Source organism: Ranitomeya imitator, chromosome 3 (assembly GCF_032444005.1).
Source record: "Ranitomeya imitator isolate aRanImi1 chromosome 3, aRanImi1.pri, whole genome shotgun sequence".
Taxonomy (NCBI): Eukaryota; Metazoa; Chordata; class Amphibia; order Anura; family Dendrobatidae; genus Ranitomeya; species Ranitomeya imitator.
This window is the reverse complement of record NC_091284.1, coordinates 434,801,559-434,823,395: the sequence shown is the minus strand read 5'-3', so window position 1 is coordinate 434,823,395 and position 21,837 is coordinate 434,801,559. Positions and strand designations below refer to the sequence as shown.

At 46.1% G+C, this 21,837-nt stretch overlaps 1 protein-coding gene across 2 annotated transcripts in view; it reads right to left on the bottom strand.

The window, feature by feature from the left end:
- Positions 1–21,837, bottom strand: part of TXLNG (taxilin gamma) — a 94,773-nt gene that overhangs the window by 8,646 nt on the left and 64,290 nt on the right. For both annotated transcript variants that reach the window (XM_069757306.1, XM_069757307.1), the window contains exons 3-7: positions 16,597–16,688; positions 5,924–6,094; positions 5,594–5,788; positions 4,388–4,507; positions 1,563–1,637 (exon numbers count right to left, since the gene is read on the bottom strand). In XM_069757306.1, the coding sequence (XP_069613407.1) occupies positions 1,563–1,637; positions 4,388–4,507; positions 5,594–5,788; positions 5,924–6,094; positions 16,597–16,688 (653 nt within the window). The remainder of the gene's footprint in view (positions 1–1,562; positions 1,638–4,387; positions 4,508–5,593; positions 5,789–5,923; positions 6,095–16,596; positions 16,689–21,837) is intronic.

The following is a 21,837-nucleotide window of genomic DNA, read 5'->3' as shown; positions in this document are numbered from 1 at the left end:
TCAGTATTGGGGTATCAGGTGCAGTAATAGGGACACATACGACAGCATCGGCTCAGTATTGGGGTATCAGGTGCAGTAACAGGGACACATACGGCAGCAGAGGCCCAGTGTTGGGGTAGCAGGTGTAGTAATAGGGACACATACGGCAGCAGCGGCTCAGTATGGGGTATCAGGTGCAGTAATAGGGACACATATTGCAGCAGCGGCTCAGTATTGGGGTATCAGGTGCAGTAATAGGGACACATACGGCAGCAGCGGCTCAGTATTGGGGTATCAGGTGCAGTAATAGGGACACATACGGCAGCAGAGGCCCAGTGTTGGGGTATCACGGGCAGTAATAGGGACACATACGTCAGCTGCGGCTCAGTATTGGGGTATCAGGTGCAGTAATAGGGACACATACGGCAGCAGCGGCTCAGTATTGGGGTATCAGGTGCAGTAATAGGGACACATACGGCAGCAGCGGCTCAGTATTGGGGTATCAGGTACAGTAATAGGGTCACATACGGCAGCAGTGGCTCAGTATTGGGATATCAGGGGCAGTAATAGGGACACATACGGCAGCAGCGGCTCAGTATTGAGGTATCAGGTGCAGTAATAGGGACACATACGGCAGCAGCGGCTCAGTATTGGGGTATCAGGTGCAGTAATAGGGACACATACGGCAGCAGAGGCCCAGTGCTGGGGTATCACGGGCAGTAATAGGGACACATACGGCAGCAGCGGCTCAGTATTGGGATATCAGCAGGATGAGGAGTTTGTGCAGATTGGGGAAAGATGGGGACAGTGCAGGAAATGTGAGAAGTCAGATGTGTCACTGTTGTAATCTCTGCAGACAAGTCGTGGCTGGAGAAGTCGTCATGTCGGTCTGGGCCAGATGGAAAAGACGGGAAAGTGAACGATTCCATCAGAGAAAACGTTAGCTGTAAGTCACCATCTATAACTGTGCTGTGATCTCTTATATGGTCTGAAGAACTGGTATCTACCACTACATGGTCACAATATGGCAGTAAAATCAATGTTCGTTTTTGTATCTAGATTTATTTTCAATAACAGGGCGGTCATATTCTGAGGTTCCACTAAATTCACAATTAGAGTGCGCAACCGTAGCTGTAATCAGGGTTAGCTGGTTAGGGGCCCACTCAGATGTTTCGCCCCCCATAAGTTGAAACCCTAGCTACGTCTCTGACTAGAGGACTAGTAAACCTGCTGCATGTAGTCAATCCCATTCATAGCTCTGTATGGCCCTGCCCCCACCACCGATTGGCTGCTTCCTGGGTACATTGTTAATAGACAGAAAGCAGCCAAACAGTGGTGGGGCGGAGTTATACAGAGCTCAATATTCAGAGAACTGCTAGATCAGCCGCAGATAAAACAATGACTCTCAAAATGATAGCCCAGTAACTGACACATTGCTGGAATCGGGGTCTATGCAACTACATTAGTTGGGGTAGCAAAAACCTGGTGACAGATTCCCTTTACTCATTCTTGTGCATGAACCACTGTCAAATCTACACCAGCTATGAGCTAAAGTAGATTTCTATAATGTCTCTTTTGCTTACCTGCTGCTTTAGCTGAGTTTCTTGTTGTTTCAGCTCCTCAAATTTTTGTTTTGTTTCCGTGGCCTCATTTAACAACTAAAAAGTAATAGAAGTCATTTATTGGTGCAACATGCCAGGAATCAGACTCTATTCAATGCTTGACTTTCCCACATATATTAAGTTACTGCTCATAAAGAAAAACACTATATCCTATTCCAGAAAAAAGAACGTAATGGTGAATAGGTCCGATTACGTCGGACCATCTTGTATTTTAGAGAAACATAGAAGTCAGATTTAGACCATAGAGGAGCCCAGCATAGGTTACACACCAACAATCCTTTTCCCAGTAAATTTCAGATACATAGAGATAGAAAACGGCCAATAAAAAGGAATATGGCATTCATGTATGACTATGTTAGGAACTTCATAGGTGGTAAAGCAACTAGAATCTTTTAGAGGACAAAACCCTACGTACAAACATAACTTTCTGGTGGCAGTTCGACTTCGCTACAGTGGCTTGCGAAAGTATTTGCTTTTTAGCGGTTTTTTTTACATTACAACCAGTGTTTAAATATTTTTTGTAATATGATTTGTGTGTGGAGCATTAGCACTAAATAGTCAAAGTTGGTGAAGTGATAAAAATATAGGCAGAAATTAACTTTATGGGTTCAAATAACTAAAAATTGGCATGTGCATATGAATTCACCTATTTTGCTATTAAGCCCTAAAAATGTCTGCTGCTAGCAATTACCTTCATAAGTCACATGCTTAGTGAAAGGAAGTCCACCTGTGTGCAAGCTAAGTGTTACATGGGCTGTCAGTATATACACACCTTGTCTGAAAGGTCACAGAGGCTGCAACACCATTAAGCAAAAGGCACCACTGACACCAAGGAGGTCTCCAAACAAGTCAGAGACAAGTTGTTGAGAAGTACAGGTGAGGCTTGGGTTATAAAAAAAATATATATAAATCCAAATCTCTGATGATCCTCTGCGGTACCATAAAATCCATTATCCTCAAATGGAAAGAACATGGACCACAACAAACCTGCCAAGAAAGGGATGCCTATCAAAACTCTCATACTAGGCAAGGAGGACATTAATCAGAGAGGCAGCACAGAAACTGGAGCATATGTCCATATGACCACAATTAGCCATACACTCCACAGAGGTGGTCTTTATGGAAAAGTGGGGGGGAAAAAATGATTTACTTACACACAAAAATTGTAAGGCTCATTTTGAGTTTGTCAGAAGACATGTGGGAGACTCCCCAGATGTATGGAGGAAGGAGCTGTGGTCAGATGAGTTGAACTTTTTGGACACCAAGGTACGCGCTACGTCAGGCACCAAACCAATACAGCTCATCACCCCCAAGAACACAATCCCCATAGTGAAACATGGTGGTGACTGCATCATGTTGTGGGGAGGTTTTTCGGCAGCAGGAAAAATGGTCCAAGTCGAGGAAAAAATGGATGGTGCGAAATACGGGGATATTCTGGAGCGAAACCATTTTCAGTCTGTCCGATATTTGAGACCGGGACTGAGGTTCACCTTCCAACAAGACAATGACCCAAAGCATACTGCTAAAGCAACACTCGAGAGCGTTTGAGGGGAAATGTGTAAATGTTTTGGAGTGGCCTAGTGAAAGCCCCGACCTTAATCCAAATGAGAATCTGTGGTCAGACTTGAAGATTGATGTTCGCCAGAGAAAATCATCCAACTTGAAGGAGCAGAAGCAGTTTTGCCAATGGGCAAAAATTCCAAGTGGCAAGATGTGGAAAGCTCAGAGATACTTATCTAAAGCGACTTGCAGCTGTAATTGCTGCAAAAGGAGGCTCTACAAAGTACTGACTTTAGTGGGGTGAATAGTTATGAAGTAATATCAGTTATTTTGTCCTATTTGCCTCACAAAAAAGAAAACCATTTACAATTGTAGGCATGTTCTTTACAAGAATTGATGCAAACTCTAAAAAAACAAAAAAAAACAAAAACAAGAGGGTGAATACTCTTGCAAGCCACTGAATATGAGGTCCTAATCTCAGCAAGTACTCTAGTTCTTTGCTGTAAACCCTGCTCATTACAGCAAAGTGGAGATGTCAATCACGGGCAATGTGGAGGCAAAGTCACTGTTTCCATTCAGACGCATACACGGTATTCTCATTGCAGGGAAACAGTGTCACTGACGTACATGCATGGAGGGAACACACAGTAGACAATAACGGCAGAGGAATCAAAGTCAAGGGGACTTAATCTTGTAGCTATGAGCACTGGAGAGAGTCCCAAGTCAAACTGCAGTCAGAAAGGGTTGTTTGCAGAATGACTTCCTTTCAAGGGGTTGTCCAGGTTTCGCACAAAAGTCTGTAATCATTCTATGTGGCTGCAGTGCGAATATTGAAAGTTGTTAGGATTCTCCGGTGCCGGGCTCTCATGTTATTTTAGGTATGTAATATGTATACTCTCAGCCATATTCCAACTAGACGTTTGTGGCCTCACTCAATAGACGTTAATTCAGTGAGACAGCACACATCTAGTTGGAATGTGGTCTGAAGTATGTACATCGCATACCTGTAGTCACATCCCTGCTCACTCCTGGGGATGGAGAATCCTGAAAGGGCACAATGTGCATGCTGTGAGAATTCATAAGCCTGGACAACCCCTTTAATAAGGTTGACATGGATAATTGTATCTAAACATTATCCCCAAATGGCCTCAGCATCCCACCGACAAAATCTCAGCCCAGCGCTCAGATCAGATCATAGAAAGTATATCACTATGCTAATTTATAAGAGTAAACAATGGAAGACGTACAAGATCCATGAACAGAAGCTGTGTAGTCTTTGCACTTACAAATTCTCTTTCTCGCTGGTGACGTTCCTCTGCTTCCTTCATTAGCTGAGTTATCCGCTGAAGTTTTGCATCGATTAGTTGCTGTCGTAGCTCCTTATGCTTGAAAACTTTGTCAATGTGCTAGAATAAATAAAACCACAACGTTTTGTTATTATAATCTTCCATGTTTTAAACAAAAATAAATAAATAAATGGAACTACACTTACATTATGGGATAATGCAGTCATTTTGCCAGGAAGATATGGCTGTGTAGAGTTTCAGTTAATAAATGCATACATGAAAGGTAAACTAACATCAGTCTCAGCTAATTCCCGGGAAGCTCACATGTCCTTATCAGAATATTATTTCACAGAAACGGTAGAAAAAGCAGCACGAGGATGAGCGACTTGTCTACAATAAGTGCAGGAGAAAACAGAAATGGGGGGAGGTAGTGACTAAACATAAATGTTAGCCAAGCATATCACTTACAGTTGCCATCCCTCCTCCAAGGAAAAAAAAGAAAAAGATTGGACATGTTCAATTTCAATATGCACAAATCATTTGTTCCCAGGGGGAATAAGAAGAGAGGAGATGGCTGTAGGCCAAATCCTATGAATGGCTGGCTTCAAGAAGAGATGAAGAACATGATTTGTAGAACCCTGCCACAAAGGCTTTAACAGGATGGAAGGCCCACAAATCGCCTCCTTCCTGCCCCTCTTAGTTAGATGGCCTGGCGAGACACCATCATTACGGTGTGACACACACACCAGGCCGACTAATGAAAAGGAGTGCCAGGGATTCTGGCAGGTAAGAGGTGGGTCACAGGATTCCTGTCTAGGGCCCACAGAATACTAAAGTGGCCTGTGGACCAGGGTCCAGAAAATTAATTTGCTCATCTCTAGTTTCAAACCATTTAGAAGATCCTGGCATGCCTAGGGAGATCGTCACACAGAGGTCTGCCTTCAGGGAAAGCAGCTAGACGTGTATTAACTGATATAAGTAGATATTATACAGTATAGTACACATTTGTTACACAAACTTCTATGACTGTCTCAGTCACCTGAATGCAAAATATTTTTGTTGCCAAAATAGAACAGATTTGTTGTCGCAGAAGTTTCTCCAACAAATCTAGTGCCTACAAATATACCGTAACCTTCATGTTATGGACAAAAACTTTGCCTGCATCTACAGGAATTTTAATATCTCTTTGCTGCTAGATAAAAGTACCTCTTCACGCAGCGCATACTGTTCAATAAGTTTCTTTAGCTTATCTCCCAGTTCTACATTCTCCTGGCGGAGTTTCGCATTGTAGACATCATGTTGCTCCATCTGTGCTTGGATTTCATTCAGGGTCATCTGGAAATGTGCCGTGGCCTCTTTGCGCTCTTCCTCATATTCACGTGCTTGATGCAGATTGTCTTCCTGTGTTACAAAACAGCTTACATTCATGGACACATATGAAATATTTAGGACATTAGTATGAGAGCTGCAGCTTATATTCTGAAGATGGACACTAAGCAAGAAAAACAACCTCTGTGCACTTAGCCTGACGCTGACCTTTAATGTCTTGTTGTGCCTCTGGAGCTCTCGGCACAGGGACTCCAGCTTGCTCCGTGCTAGAATAGCTTTGCTGTGCTCGCTCTGAAGGTGAACCTTTTCTTTTATCACTTGTGACTGCTTCTTCTGCAAAACTTTCATCTGTTTTTGAAAATTCCGGCTTTCTTCCAGCTAAAATCAGATATGAAAAAACAGGATTTTTGGTTGCTTACCGTAAAATCTGTTTCTCGGAGCCTTCATTGGGGGACACAGGAACCATGGGTGTATGCTGCTGCCACTAGGAGGCTGACACTATGCAAATAAAAAAGTTAGCTCCTCCTCTGCAGTATACACCCTACCGACAGGAAGTAGGATATTCAGTTAGTGAGAAAGCAGTAGGAGAAGTAACGTGTAAAAGAGAAAGAATAATAATAAATAATAATAATAAACTTTATCTACATAGCGCCAACAAATTCCACGGCGCTCCATAGATTAACAGTTTCAAACACTCAAAGAGTGTTCAAACAACTCAAAAGTATACAGTAAACAGAGCTGTTCAACTTGGGAGGGTGCTGTGTCCCCCAATGAAGGCTCCGAGAAACAGATTTTACGGTAAGCAACCAAAAATCCTGTTTTCTCTATCGCCTTTCATTGGGGGACACAGGAACCATGGGACGTCCCAAAGCAGTCCCTGGGGTGGGAAAAACATACTTCCATCAGGTCCAAGGACTCACCACTGCCGCCTGCAGGATCCTTCTGCCCAGGCTGGAGTCTGCCGTAGTTCGGCGAAAACATGTGGATGGAAGACCAGGTTGCCGCTTTGCAAAGCTGTCGGCGAAAGCCCTGTGACGTACCGCACTGGAAGCGCCGACTGCCCGGGTAGAGTGAGCCTTTATCTCAGGAGGGGGCACTCTGTTCTTGACCCGGTAAGCTCCCAAAATTGCCGTTCTAATCGAGCGAGCAATAGTCGCCTTGGAAGCCGGCAGGCCTCTACGCACGCCATCAAGGATGGCGAACAGAGAATCCATCTTTCGGAAAGCGGCCGTGCTAGCCAGGGAGAAACTCACTGCCCTGACGAGGTCCAGCCTGTTCCACTATCGCTCCAGAGGATGATTCGGAGCTGGACAAAGGAAGGTAGAACGATGTCCTCGTTGAGGTGGAAAGATGAAAACCACCTCGTGAAATGAAGGAAGGCGGAGGCCTGGGACCACCTTGTCCTTGTGGAAAATCAAGAAAGGAGGTCGGCAAGAAATGGCCGCCAACTCAAAAACGCGGCGGATCGAAGCGATGGACCTGAGAAAAGCCACCTTCCGAGATAGAACTGACAGGGAAAAACTCCCTGAGAGGCTCAAAGGGGAAACCCCTAAGAACAACCAACACAACCTTTAAATCCCATGAATCCACAGAGGCCCTGTACGGAGGGACAGCGTGGGCTACTCCTTGAAGGAAGGTCTTAACCTGTGGCTGAGAAGATAATGTCTTCTTAAAGGGAAGAAGAGCGCAGGAACCTGGCCCTTTAGGGAATTGAGAGTGAAGCCCGAATCCAGTCCTGCCTGAAGGAAAACCAAATGGAAGGCAGGGAAAAGGACATAGGTGAAAAGCGGTTGGGCTCGCATGAACGAAAGTCTTCCGGGTACGATAGTAGAACCTGGAAGACAACGAAGGCTTCCTAGCCTGGATTGTAGTGTGACTCGACCGGGACGAAAGGCCAGACGCTCTTATAACTGTGGAGTCCACAGCCATGCCGTAAACTGAGCGACCGATAATTCGGGTGGCAGATCAGACCCTGGAGGCCAAAGCGTAGACGCCCACGCGGGAGGGTCGCGAGATCTGGAGACGAACCAAAGGAACCTTCCTGTTCCTTCGGGACGCAGAGAGGTCCACGTCCGGAGTCCCCCATCGAAGACAAATCTGATGGAAGACCTCCTGATGCAAGGACCATAACCCTGCCGCGAGACCCTCGCAGCTGCAGAAGTCGGCGGCCCAATTGTCCGTGCCGGGGATATGCACCGTGGATATCACCAGAACCATTGCCTCTGCCCACAGGAGGATCTTGGATACCTCGGCCAAGGAGCTCCGAGTCCCCCCTTTATGACTGACATATGCCACCTCCATGGCATTGTAGACCCCTGAGAATCCTTCCCTAGTGACGAGGGAAGAGAAAGATGGCCCGAAGCTCGAGGATGTTGATCTGCGGAAGAGACTCCTGCGCCGACCAACGACCCCAAGCAGTCAGATGGCGAAACACAGCGCCCCAGCCAAGCAGGCTGGCGTCCGTCGTCACCACTTGCCAAAGAACTGGAAGGAAGGACATGCCCTGGGAGATGAGAGGTGACGTCAGCCACCAGCTGAGGGACCCTTGACTCGGGAAGAGAGTCGGATAGGACGATCCAGGGACAAGACAGCACTGTCCCACTGTGACAGAATGGCCTGCTAAAGAGGTTGAGAGTGAAATTGGGCAAAGGGGATTGCTTCGAACGTCACTACCATCCTGCCCAGAAACTTCATGGGTGATCAGAAGAAGGGAAGCCGAGGACCCTAAAGCAAGGGTACATCCCGACGAAGGATGGATCTCTTGTCCTCGGGAAGGAAGACTTTGGTCTGACGAGTGTCGAAGAGCATGCCCCGAAAAACGAGGCGCTGGGAAGCAACAAGACAGGATTTCTTCATGTTGACAAGCCACCCGAAGCGGACTAGGGTGTAGAGGACGATGGACAGGCTCTGGTGAGCCTGAGAAAAAGGGGGACGGAGCCTAGAAGAGGATGTCGCCGAGGTACAGAAAAAAATAATAAGCCTCTGACCATCAAGATGGCTATCAGCGCCGCCATGGTCTTCGTGCAAACCCTGGAAGTGGTTGCGAGAACGAACGGCAGGGTGAAGAACTGAAAATGGTCCTGGAGCACCACAAAGCACAGGAATCTGTGATGTCCCGGGAAAATCGAGACATGAAGGTAGGCGTCCTGAATTTCTATGGAACACAAAAGTTCTTGAACCTCCATGGAAGCAATTACTGAACGATGGGAATCCATCTTTAAGAGTCTCAGACAAACTCTCCAGTTCAGCAATTTGAGATCCAGAATGGGACGAAACTTGCCCTTTTTTTTTTTTTTTTTTTTTTTCTTATTCTTTTCTTCTTTCAGTACCACAAAAGATTGGAATAGCAACCAGTGAACCGTTCTTTTTCTGGGACGGGAACTATTACTCCGGCTTTGAGGAGAGAAGCGGTGGCTGCGAAGAAGACCCGGAACTAGAACGGGGACTCTTGGGGTCGGGATCCGAAGAAACGATCCCTGAGTTGTGAAACGAACTCTATTTTGTATCCCGAGGATACAACTTCCCTGACCCATGCGTCCTCTGCTGAGGGGATCCAGACATCCCTGAAGAAGGGAAAACCGCCCATCCTGGGAAGTGGGCTGGCGTCTTGCTGTGAGTCATGCCGAGGTGGATCCTCCAGTCCTAGCCCTGGAGGATCTACCCTGGGAGTAGCGGGAGCGCCAGGAAGGCATGTGGTCTAAAGGAAACAGTCTTCTACTCTTGACGTGCCTGTGGCCTCTGTTGCTGCGGGGAAAAGGAGTTTGACACCACGAAGCGACGTAAAGGCCGAAAGGACCGAAATTGCCATCTAGGAAGGGGGCGACGAGGTGTAGACTTGTGCCCCCCGGTAGCGTCCTAATGATTTGGCCCAACTTAGAACCAAAGCGACGTGAACACTGAAAAAGGCAGGCTGGTAAGGGACTTTTTGAAGACAAATCCGCCTGTCAGGCCTTGAGCCAAACGGACTGACAGATGGCAACGGCATTGCTGGACACCTGAGCCGCAAAAGACGCGGCATCCAGGGAAGCGGAGACCAAGTATTCACCTGCATGAGAAAACTGGTTGGCAAGCTCCGCCAGCTGTCCAGGAGGGCCCCGTCCAGAATGCTCCGACGGAGTTGTGTGACCTTTGGATATGGATAATGAAACCCAAGTATAAGCAATGGCCGGGCAAAAATAGACGCAGCCGATTCGAAAGCTGAGCTCGCAAAGGATTCTATGACTCTATAGTTAGAATCTTTCAGAGATGCTCCGCCAGATAGCGGGAGGACCGTGTTGGAGGACAGAGTCCAATAAGCGGTGAGCTCAAGAGAAAAGGGATATAAAAAACGCCAAGGCGCTTTCCTCTCTGAAAGCGGCTGGTCGGATTCTCTTTTTCTCTCGTCAGGGCCTTCTCGAATTCAGGGTGAGAAGCGAAGACCTTGGAAGGTGGCTTCGACCATCTAAACGAAACCGCCTGATCCGCGCGTTCCGTAGAGGGATCTTTGATGCCACGGGTCTGGTTGATTGCTCCAATGAGGCTCTGAACCATATCCCTCATGTTAGCGATTTGGTCAGAATGCAGCTCCAAAACGTCCCTCTGAAGGTGCGTCCGAAAACGCCTCGCCTGACTCGGGAGAGGATCGGGAAGAAGCTGACCGCTGAAATGGGCCGTGAGGCGAGATGGAACGGGAAGAGGAGTCGCAATGGCGCTCCGGTCTGGACCTCTTTAAGGCCTATCCTGGTAGGCTCAGACGGGGCTACTTGTGACCCGCTGGCTACTGCGGAGGTCTGCCAGGACAATCTATCCAGAACGGACACCGGGGTCTGGGATACCCTGGTGAGATCCGCCACAGATTGAGACAGAGCGGAAGCCCACACTGGGATAGGGTCCTCACTCTCTCGGGGCAGAGGGGGGGGGGGAGCCCAGAACGATGTGGGATCGCTGCAGTCCTGACAGGTGGGAGAGGACTGACCTAAGGGGAACCTGCCCTTACAGGAGAGCACAAAAGGTGCCTGACTAAAGCAGAGGAAGGGTATTGGTCTGCAGTGCAGAGCTACTCACGGAAGATGTCCTGTGGATAGCTTCGGCTGTAGGAGGAGGTCGGCAGGGAAGGCAGGTCCTGTAAGAAATCACCGCTGGGTCCACACGCCGGGAGTGGTGTAAGGCCCCGCACTCTGAAGTCCGCAGCATGAGCCAAGAAGCGCCGAAAGCAGCCGGCGCTGAAGCTGCATGATTGAGAGTACAAAGATGGCGCCGGCCGCAGTCTGTGCTGAGGCCAAGAGGAGTGGGCGGGGCTAAGCGCCGGAGAGGAGAGAGGGGAAGACGCGGGAGAAAAGCCCGCCGGAAAGAGGACGGGGGCGGAGCCATAACGCCGCACTAGGCCCCGACCGAAGCCGGGGCCTAAATTAGCTCCCGGTGGCCGTCGGGAATGGAAGCCGCGGCGTGGAGGCCCCGCAAGGCTAGCCCACCCGACGGAGAGAGCGGGGGCTAGAGTCACTGCGGCGCGGTCTGTGCCTAGGCCAGGGAGTGGCTGGGGCAAAGCGCCGGAGAGAAGGGGGAAAACGCGGGAGAAAGACCCGCCGGAAAGAGGATGGGGGCGGGGCCGAAACGCCGCACTAGGCCCCGACAGAAGCCGGGGCCTAAATTAGCCCCCGGTGGCCGGCGGAAAAGGTCTAGGCCCCGACCGAAGCCGGGCCTGGATTAGAGCCTGGTGACTGCTGTGGGGGAGAGACGCCGTGGAAACCTTACAAGGCCCCGGCGCTACCGCCGCAATGAACCCCTTCTCTGGTGGACCCATGTGCCGCACAAGGGAAGCTGAAGAGAGATCCAGGGTGAGGTAAGAGCCCTGGACCCCAAACTGTGGGACACAGTGACTTCCCCATAAAACAACCCCTGAGCCCCACTCTTAGATTGCTAGACAGGGGAGAAAATACTCACCTTTCTTCATCTGTATACTTACCCTTGAATGATCTGGGATGGTATGGGGAAAATACTCACCTCAAACCTCCCACGCCGGTACTAACCTGAAGAGGAATGAGACGTCCAGGAGCTGATGGACGTCCTCGTCTCCGCAACCGACAGGCTCTGGTGGGCGAGTGGGTGGGGGACGGAGCCAGGACCGGACTTCTGAGCACGCTTGTGTGCTAGGATCTTGGTCCTGGAGAGGGATCTATGAGGATACGGGGTGGCAGTACACGCCGTACTCATAGTCCGTATTGTGGGACTACAGGTGTGACTGTTCACCCTGTATCCCTCCGGAAAACCTGAAAAGAAAATGACGTACATTGAGGTAGATAAGGGTCTAATGAAAGACCCGTGTCCACCTCCTACTGACACTAAGCTAAACTGAATATCCTACTTCCTGTCGGTAGGGTGTATACTGCAGAGGAGGAGCTAACTTTTTTATTTGCATAGTGTCAGCCTCCTAGTGGCAGCAGCATACACCCATGGTTCCTGTGTCCCCCAATGAAAGGCGATAGAGAAAGGTTCCAGGCTTGTTACAGAGACGGTACACACAGATTGTGTCATTTAAAGTGCTACGGAATAAGAACATCTGGAGAGTGAAAACTAAATCCAATGCAAACAGGCTCTGTCACAGTTTGGCATTGTTAGTGTGCAGAGGCCTGTGTACTTGGCAATACAAACCATGAAGTGCTTCCCAGAAAGAGGGCAGTCTTAAAGGGAATCTGTCACCATGTTTTTGCTACTCTGAGCAACATTATGTAGGGACAGAGACCCGGATTCCAGCGATGTTTCACTTACGTTACTGGGTTTTGATTTTCATTAAACAATGCTTTCTCTGCTGCAGATCCAGCAGTTCTCTGAATGTTGAGCTCTGCATTACCCTGCCCACACCACTGATTGACTGCTTCTGTCCATATACAGTGTATAACCACTGCTTACCACTGACTGACTGTTTTCTGCAAGTGTTTTGAGCAGGCTCATTACAGCAGAGGCAGAACTACAATGACTGATAACACCTCTGGTTAATCTGGTAGACTGGGACAATATCCTCAGAAATGAGAATACAGATAATAAATGGGAAATGTTTAAGAACATCCTAAATAGGCAGTGTAAGCGGTTTATACCTTGTGGGAATAAAAGGACTAGAAATAGGAAAAACCCAATGTGGCTAAACAAAGAAGTAAGACAGGCAATTAACAGTAAAAAGAAAGCATTTGCACTACTAAAGCAGGATGGCACCATTGAAGCTCTAAAAAACTATAGGGAGAAAAATACTTTATCTAAAAAACTAATTAAAGCTGCCAAAAAGGAAACAGAAGCACATTGCTAAGGAGAGTAAAACTAATCCCAAACTGTTCTTCAACTATATCAATAGTAAAAGAATAAAAACTGAAAATGTAGGCCCCTTAAAAAATAGTGAGGAAAGAATGGTTGTAGATGACGAGGAAAAAGCTAACATATTAAACACCTTCTTCTCCACGGTATTCACGGTGGAAAATGAAATGCTAGGTGAAATCCCAAGAAACAATGAAAACCCTATATTAAGGGTCACCAATGTAACCCAAGAAGAGGTGCGAAACCGGCTAAATAAGATTAAAATAGATAAATCTCCGGGTCCGGATGGCATACACCCACGAGTACCAAGAGAACTAAGTAATGTAATAGATAAACCATTATTTCTTATTTTTAGTGACTCTATAGCGACAGGGTCTGTTCCGCAGGACTGGCGCATAGCAAATGTGGTGCCAATATTCAAAAAGGGCTCTAAAAGTGAACCTGGAAATTATAGGCCAGTAAGTCTAACCTCTATTGTTGGTAAAATATTTGAAGGGTTTCTGAGGGATGTTATTCTGGATTATCTCAATGAGAATAACTGTTTAACTCCATATCAGCATGGGTTTATGAGAAATCGCTCCTGTCAAACCAATCTAATCAGTTTTTATGAAGAGGTAAGCTATAGACTGGACCACGGTGAGTCATTGGACGTGGTATATCTCGATTTTTCCAAAGCGTTTGATACCGTGCCGCACAAGAGGTTGGTACACAAAATGAGAATGCTTGGTCTGGGGGAAAATGTGTGTAAATGGGTTAGTAACTGGCTTAGTGATAGAAAGCAGAGGGTGGTTATAAATGGTATAGTCTCTAACTGGGTCGCTGTGACCAGTGGGGTACCGCAGGGGTCAGTATTGGGACCTGTTCTCTTCAACATATTCATTAATGATCTGGTAGAAGGTTTACACAGTAAAATATCGATATTTGCAGATGATACAAAACTATGTAAAGCAGTTAATACAAGAGAAGATAGTATTCTGCTACAGATGGATCTGGATAAGTTGGAAACTTGGGCTGAAAGGTGGCAGATGAGGTTTAACAATGATAAATGTAAGGTTATACACATGGGAAGAGGGAATCAATATCACCATTACACACTGAACGGGAAACCACTGGGTAAATCTGACAGGGAGAAGGACTTGGGGATCCTAGTTAATGATAAACTTACCTGGAGCAGCCAGTGCCAGGCAGCAGCTGCCAAGGCAAACAGGATCATGGGGTGCATTAAAAGAGGTCTGGATACACATGATGAGAGCATTATACTGCCTCTGTACAAATTCCTAGTTAGACCGCACATGGAGTACTGTGTCCAGTTTTGGCCACCGGTGCTCAGGAAGGATATAATGGAACTAGAGAGAGTACAAAGGAGGGCAACAAAATTAATAAAGGGGATGGGAGAACTACAATACCCAGATAGATTAGCGAAATTAGGATTATTTAGTCTAGAAAAAAGACGACTGAGGGGCGATCTAATAACCATGTATAAGTATATAAGGGGACAATACAAATATCTCGCTGAGGATCTGTTTATACCAAGGAAGGTGACGGGCACAAGGGGGCATTCTTTGCGTCTGGAGGAGAGAAGGTTTTTCCACCAACATAGAAGAGGATTCTTTACTGTTAGGGCAGTGAGAATCTGGAATTGCTTGCCTGAGGAGGTGGTGATGGCGAACTCAGTCGAGGGGTTCAAGAGAGGCCTGGATGTCTTCCTGGAGCAGAACAATATTGTATCATACAATTATTAGGTTCTGTAGAAGGACGTAGATCTGGGTATTTATTACGATGGAATATAGGCTGAACTGGATGGACAAATGTCTTTTTTCGGCCTTACTAACTATGTTACTATGTTACCTCTATGCACAGCTGAAAACACAGGATCCACCAATCACAATGGGCGAGGTCACAACTGACCCTAGTACCTCTCCATTCATATTGACCTTAGCACCCACTCATTACAAAAGATAGCCACAATGGTCAAATCCTGACTATATATTTATGAGTTGCTTCCTTAAAACAAGAGGAAGTTAGAAAAATACCCAATGTGAAAATTGCCTTAAAAAGGGTTTCCATTACTTGGACAGCACCCCCCTATGTTTCCCCCTAGTAAGATAATGCTTATATGCACCTCTGATGCTGTTCCAGCAGCGTCGGCCCTGGCTGTTCCGGGCTTCATGAGACATTATGTCACGTGATCCCTGCTGCCAATCAGCACTGAATTCCCTCTCCATTGCTTCAGACAAATCAAAAGATATGGAGAATGTGACAGCTGCCGCAGCTTTCACTTCTCTCCTATGGACGAAATTGAAATCTGGGGGGAGAGCGGAGCCAGCGCTAAGTGGACGTAGGAATCACGTGAAATAATATCATGCGAGCCCCAAGAGAGCCAGCGGTAAAACCGGTGGAATGGCGCTGGCACTGCAGGGCAGTATAAATATTTTTTATTGGGGAAACCGTGATTAAGATGAAGAGGAAGTAAGGCCCAGATTCATCAAAGGAGTTTACGTCAGAAATCTGGCTTAAAACACTTAAGAAATGTTGCACTTTTTGCTCAACGCGAGGTTGCGCACAAGTTTTGCAATTTTTGCCATTTTCATGCCAGTTTCAAGTAGCTCGGCCAATATGGGTGTAGTTGGAGTGGGACAGGCCATGGAAAGGCTCGCTCATCTAATCGATGGCGGGTTGTACCTCAATTATTACCCCAGTCCCTGACTGGAGTAAGATTTTGTGGTGAGGTACACACCATATCTAGGATGCACCTGATGAGGTGTGGCTTAATTAAGAAGCCTCTTAATTAATCAGGCGCCTCTGACAACAACATGTCCCCCTCAACAGGACTGGGGTAAACAATGGTACTCTTCATGAATCGGGGTCTTAGAGGCTGAATAAGTCCCAGTGGCCAATGTGCAAATTGTACTATTTTTTATTTTTAAAACAGATTGTGATACAGGGAAAAGAGCCAAAATTTTAAAAAAAGTTACAGAAGACACAAACAGGATTTAAACAAAAGATCATGCTCTGATTATAGCTTCTCTTCTAAAAAAAGGAGGCATCTCAAGTTCTTAAATTGTTAAAGGGAACTTTACTGATCCTTACGGTCCGGACTACGGGCAGCATGAATCAAGAGTCCAGCTCTATCAAAGACACAGGCGCAGCTACCACCACTGCAATACACTGAGTGGCGATTGTAAGTACACCCTGGCACTGACAACCAGCTGAGCAATAAATCAGTGCAAAGCTTGCTGTCAGTCAAAGTGCCAGTGAGCGCTAATAGTCACTGCTCACAGTATAATGAACAGTGAAGGCAGTTGTGCTAAAACGCATGTAGGTCTGAAAGTCGTCAGATCTCGGGATTATGTCTGCAGGTTAATTGCGTTATCCATGGTGACAGGTTCCCTTTAAAATTACAAACAATTAATACTGTTTGGCCATACAATACTGCCCATGCATTGTGTCTATGTATATTTGGATGATGTCATGTTTTCTTTGGGCACGTTAAACTGGTTACACATGTTCTACAGCTCACTTAATCTGGAAACAACTAATTTTATAAATTCAATGTGAAACAAAACTAGATAACCCCTTTGATACGGTGTCATACATACAAGATCAGCATATTTCTTGCAGAGAGCAGCCAGTTTTTCTTCTGGAGTTCTTAGCGTGTTCAGAGCCTGCATCAAAAGTAGCACTTCTTTGCCTGCAGACCAAGTAAATAACAATCAGTCAGAGGAATGCATGAGTTGAACATTCCATTTTGCCAGCAATAACGCAAAGATTTTTTCTATTCCAATCACTAAGGCAGTGTGCGCACGTTGAGTATTTGCTTGCAGCAATTTCAGCAAGGTTTCTGCATCTCTTGGCAGGAAAAAACGCAAGTTTTTGCAGTGTTTTTTGTTTGCGCTTTGCATGCGTTTTTCTACAGCAATGAAAGCTTTTTTGAGCTAAATATATATATTTTTAAAAAGTATTGTGATGCAATTTCTTTGTTCAACATCACCTTTTTCATGCTGATGCATTAGCATCAGGGTAATGGGATTAGGGCTTGGTGTCAGCAGCTGTCATTGATACCTTGCTCTAGGCTTAGTAATGAAAAGGTGTCAGCCCGACACACTCATTACTAAAGGTACCGTTACGCTGTGTTCACACGTTCCGATTTTTTCGCGTTTTTTTCGCGGTTTTTCCCGATAAAAACGATATAAAACCGCAAAAAAAACGCATACAATAAGCATCCCATCATTTAGAATGAATTCCGCATGTTTTGTGCACATGATGCGTTTTTTTCCGCAAAAAAAAACGCATCAGACACAAAATCCGGACATGCTCTATCTTTTTGCGTTTTTTTTGCGGATTTCCCACTCCAAAATGCATTGGGAAGTGTCCGGAAAAAACCGCGGCAAAAAACGCATCAAAATCGTGGCAAAAACGCACGCGGTTTTCTTGCGGATTTCATGCAGAAAATGTCCGGAATTGTCAGGAATTTTCTGCATGAATTCCTGAACGCGTGCACATAGCCTAACACTAAACGGCTTACCAACGATCACGACCAGCGATACGACCTGGCCGTGATCGTTGGTAAGTCGTTGTGTGGTCGCTGGGGAGCTATCACACAGACAGCTCTCTCCAGCGACCATCCATCAGGGGAACGACTTCGGCATCGTTGAAACGGTCTTCAACGATGCCGAAGTCCCCGGGTAACCAGGGTAAACATCGGGTTACTAAGTGCAGGGCCGCACTTCGTAACCAGATATTTACCCTGGTTACCATTGTAAAAGTAAAAAAAAAAAAACAACAACAACAAAAAAACAGTAGATACTCACATTCCGATGTCTGTCACGTCCCCCGCCGTCAGCTTCCCGCACTGACTGTGTCAGCGCCGGCCGTAAAGCAGAGCACAGCGGTGACGTCACCACTGTGCTCTGCTTTACGGCCGGCGCTGACAGTCGGTGCAGGGAAGCTGACGGCGGGGGACATGACAGACATCAGAATGTGAGTATGTACTTTTTTTTTTTAACTTTTACAATGGTAAACCAGGGTAAATATCGGGTTACTAAGCGCGGCCCTGCGCTTAGTAACCCGATGTTTACCCTGGTTACAAATGAACACATCGCTGGATCGGCGTCACACACGCCGATCCAGCGATGACAGCGGGTGATCAGCGACCAAAAAAAGGTCCTGATCATTCCCCAGCGACCAAAGATCTCCCAGCAGGGGCCTGATCGTTGGTCGCTGTCACACATAACGAGATCGTTAGCGGGATCGTTGCTACATCACAAAAAGAGTGACGTTGCAACGATATCGTTAACGAAACCATTATGTGTGAAGGTACCTTAAGCCGATAAGTAAATACACACACAAACACATTGTCACCAGCCTATGTAGGAGTGTTAACAGAAGTAATGTACACAGGCTGTAGCCAGACAGCAACTGTTAGTTTAAAAAAATTAAAATAAACAAAAATTGCATGGGCTCCCACATTATTGTAATAACCAGCAAAGGGAAAGATGACAGCTGAGGGCTATTAATATTCTGGGAAGAAGCCAATACAGGGATTTTTGCGTTACTCACCGTAAAATCCTTTTCTCCGAGTCATTCATTGGGGGACACAGGACTGTGGGTGTATGCTATTGCCGCCAGGAGGCTGACACTAAGTAGACAAAAAAAAAAGTTAGCTCCTCCTCCATAGTATACACCTTGACACTGGCCCTGACAGCTCCAGTTTGGTGCACAAGCAGTAGGAGATAGAGAAACAAAACAGCATTAGAGCAAAGACAACATGTCTAGAATAATACTACTGTCTGAACAATCTCGTAGAAAAACAACAAGAAGAAATAGGGAGGGAGCTGTGTCCCCCAATGAATGACTCGGAGAAAAGGATTTTACGGTGAGTAGCACAAAAATCCCTGTTTCTCCATCGTCTCATTGGGGGACACAGGACTGTGGGATGTCCCAAAGCAGTCCCAGGGTGGGAAAAAAGACTCACTGGAACAAAACCCTTAGGCACTTACTGCCTATAGGTGCGATACCGCAGCCTGAAGAATTTTTCTTCCCAAACTTGCATCAGCAGAGGCCTGAGTGTGGATATTATAATGCTTAAAGTGTGCAGGCTGGACCAAGTTGCCGCTTTGCAAACCTGTTCTGCTGAAGCTTGGTGCCGAAGCGCCCAGGAAGCCCCTACCGCTCGAGTAGAGTGTGCTCTGATCCCAGCCGGGATGGCTGCACCCTTGATGCGGTAGGCCTTCTGAATGGTGGCTCGTATCCATCTGGCCAAGGTCGACCTAGAGGCTGCGAATCCCTTTCTGTGACCCACAGGAAGAACGAACAGGACATCCGTCTGTCGAAAAGAAGCGGTCCGAGAAACATATCTTCTCAGCGCTCTCACCAGGTCCAGAGTATGGAGAGCTTTTTCCACACGGTGTGAAGGTGCAGGACAAAAGGAAGGCAAGACTATGTCCTCATTGATGTGAAACGAGGAAACTACCTTTGGCAGAAAAGAGGGAACTGGTCTTAATACTACCTTATCCTGATGAAATTGCAGAAACGGCGACTGGCAGGACAAGGCCGCCAATTCCGACACCCGCCTAATGGAGGTTATGGCTACCAGAAACAAAACCTTCCAAGAAAGATACGTTAAAGAAACTTCTTGGAGGGGCTCAAATGGGGCTTCCTGAAGAGCGCTCAAGACCAGATTAACCCCTTCATGACCCAGCCTATTTTGACCTTAAAGACCTTGCCGTTTTTTGCAATTCTGACCAGTGTCCCTTTATGAGGTAATAACTCAGGAACGCTTCAACGGATCCTAGCGGTTCTGAGATTGTTTTTTCGTGACATATTGGGCTTCATGTTAGTGGTAAATTTAGGTCAATAAATTCTGCGTTTATTTGTGATAAAAACGGAAATTTGGCGAAAATTTTGAAAATTTCGCAATTTTCACATTTTGAATTTTTATTCTGTTAAACTAGAGAGTTATGTGACACAAAATAGTTAATAAATAACATTTCCCACATGTATACTTTACATCAGCACAATTTTGGAAACAAAATTTTTTTTTGCTAGGACGTTATAAGGGTTAAAATTTGACCAGCGATTTCTCATTTTTACAACAAAATTTACAAAACCATTTTTTTAGGGACCACCTCACATTTGAAGTCAGTTTGAGGGGTCTATATGGCTGAAAATACCCAAACGTGACACCATTCTAAAAACTGCACCCCTCAAGGTACTCAAAACCACATTCAAGAAGTTTATTAACCCTTCAGGTGCTTCACAGCAGCAGAAGCAACATGGAAGGAAAAAATGAACATTTAACTTTTTAGTCACAAAAATTATCTTTTAGCAACAATTTTTTTATTTTCCCAATGGTAAAAGGAGAAACTGAACCACGAAAGTTGTTGTCCAATTTGTCCTGAGTACGCTGATACCTCATATGTGGGGGTAAACCACTGTTTGGGCGCACGGCAGGGCTTGGAAGGGAAGGAGCGCCATTTGACTTTTTGAATAAAAAATTGGCTCCAATTTTTAGGCACACGGGGGCTCTCAAAACGTGACATGGTGTCCGCTAAAAATTGGAGCTCCCCCACAAGTGACCCCATTTTGGAAACTAGACGCCCCAAGGAACTTATCTAGATGCATAGTGAGCACTTTGAACTCCCAGGTGCTTCACAAATTGATCCGTAAAAATGAAAAAGTACTTTTTTTTCCACACAAAAAATTCTTTTCGCCTCAATTTTTTAATTTTCACATGGGCAATAGGATAAAATGGATCATAAAATTTGTTGGGCAATTTCTCCCGAGTACACCGATACCTCATATGTGGGGGTAAACCACTGTTTGGGCACACGGCAGGGCTCGGAAGGGAAGGCGTGCCATTTGACTTTTTGAATGGAAAATTAGCTCCAATTGTTAGCAGACACCATGTCGCGTTTGGAGAGCACCTGTGTGCCTAAACATTGGAGATCCCCACAAGTGACCCCATTTTGGAAACTAGACCCCCCAAGGAACTTATCTAGATGCATATTGAGCACTTTAAACCCCCAGGTGCTTCACAAAAGTTTATAACGCAGAGCCATGAAAATAAAAAATAATTTTTCTTTCCTCAAAAATGATTTTTTAGCCTGGAATTTCCTATTTTGCCAAGGGAAATAGGAGAAATTGGACCCCAAATGTTGTTGTCCAGTTTGTCCTGAGTACGCTGATACCCCATATGTGGGGGTAAACCACTGTTTGGGCACATGCCGGGGCTCGGAAGTGAAGTAGTGACGTTTTGAAATGTAGACTTTGATGGAATGCTCTGTGGGCGTCACGTTGCGTTTGCAGAGCCCCTGATGTGGCTTAACAGTAGAAGCCCCCCACAAGTGACCCCATTTTGGAAACTAGACCCCGAAAGGAACTTATCTAGATATGTGGTGAGCACTTTGAACCCCCAAGTGCTTCACAGAAGTTTATAATGCAGAGCCGTGAAAATAATAAATACGTTCTTTCCTCAAAAATAATTATTTAGCCCAGAATTTTTTAATTTTCCCAAGGGTAACAGGAGAAATTTGACCCCAATATTTGTTTTCCAGTTTCTCCTGAGTACGGTGATACCCCATATGTGGGGGTAAACTACTGTTTGGGCACATGCCGGGGCTCGGAATTGAAGTAGTGACGTTTTGAAATGCAGACTTTGATGGAATGCTCTGCGGGCGTCACGTTGCGTTTGCAGAGCCCCTAATGTTCCTAAACAGTAGAAACCCCCAACAAGTGACCCCATTTTAGAAACTAGACCCCCCAAGGAACTTATCTAGATATGTGGTGAGCACTTTGAACCCCCAAGTGCTTCACAGACGTTTACAACGCAGAGCCGTGAA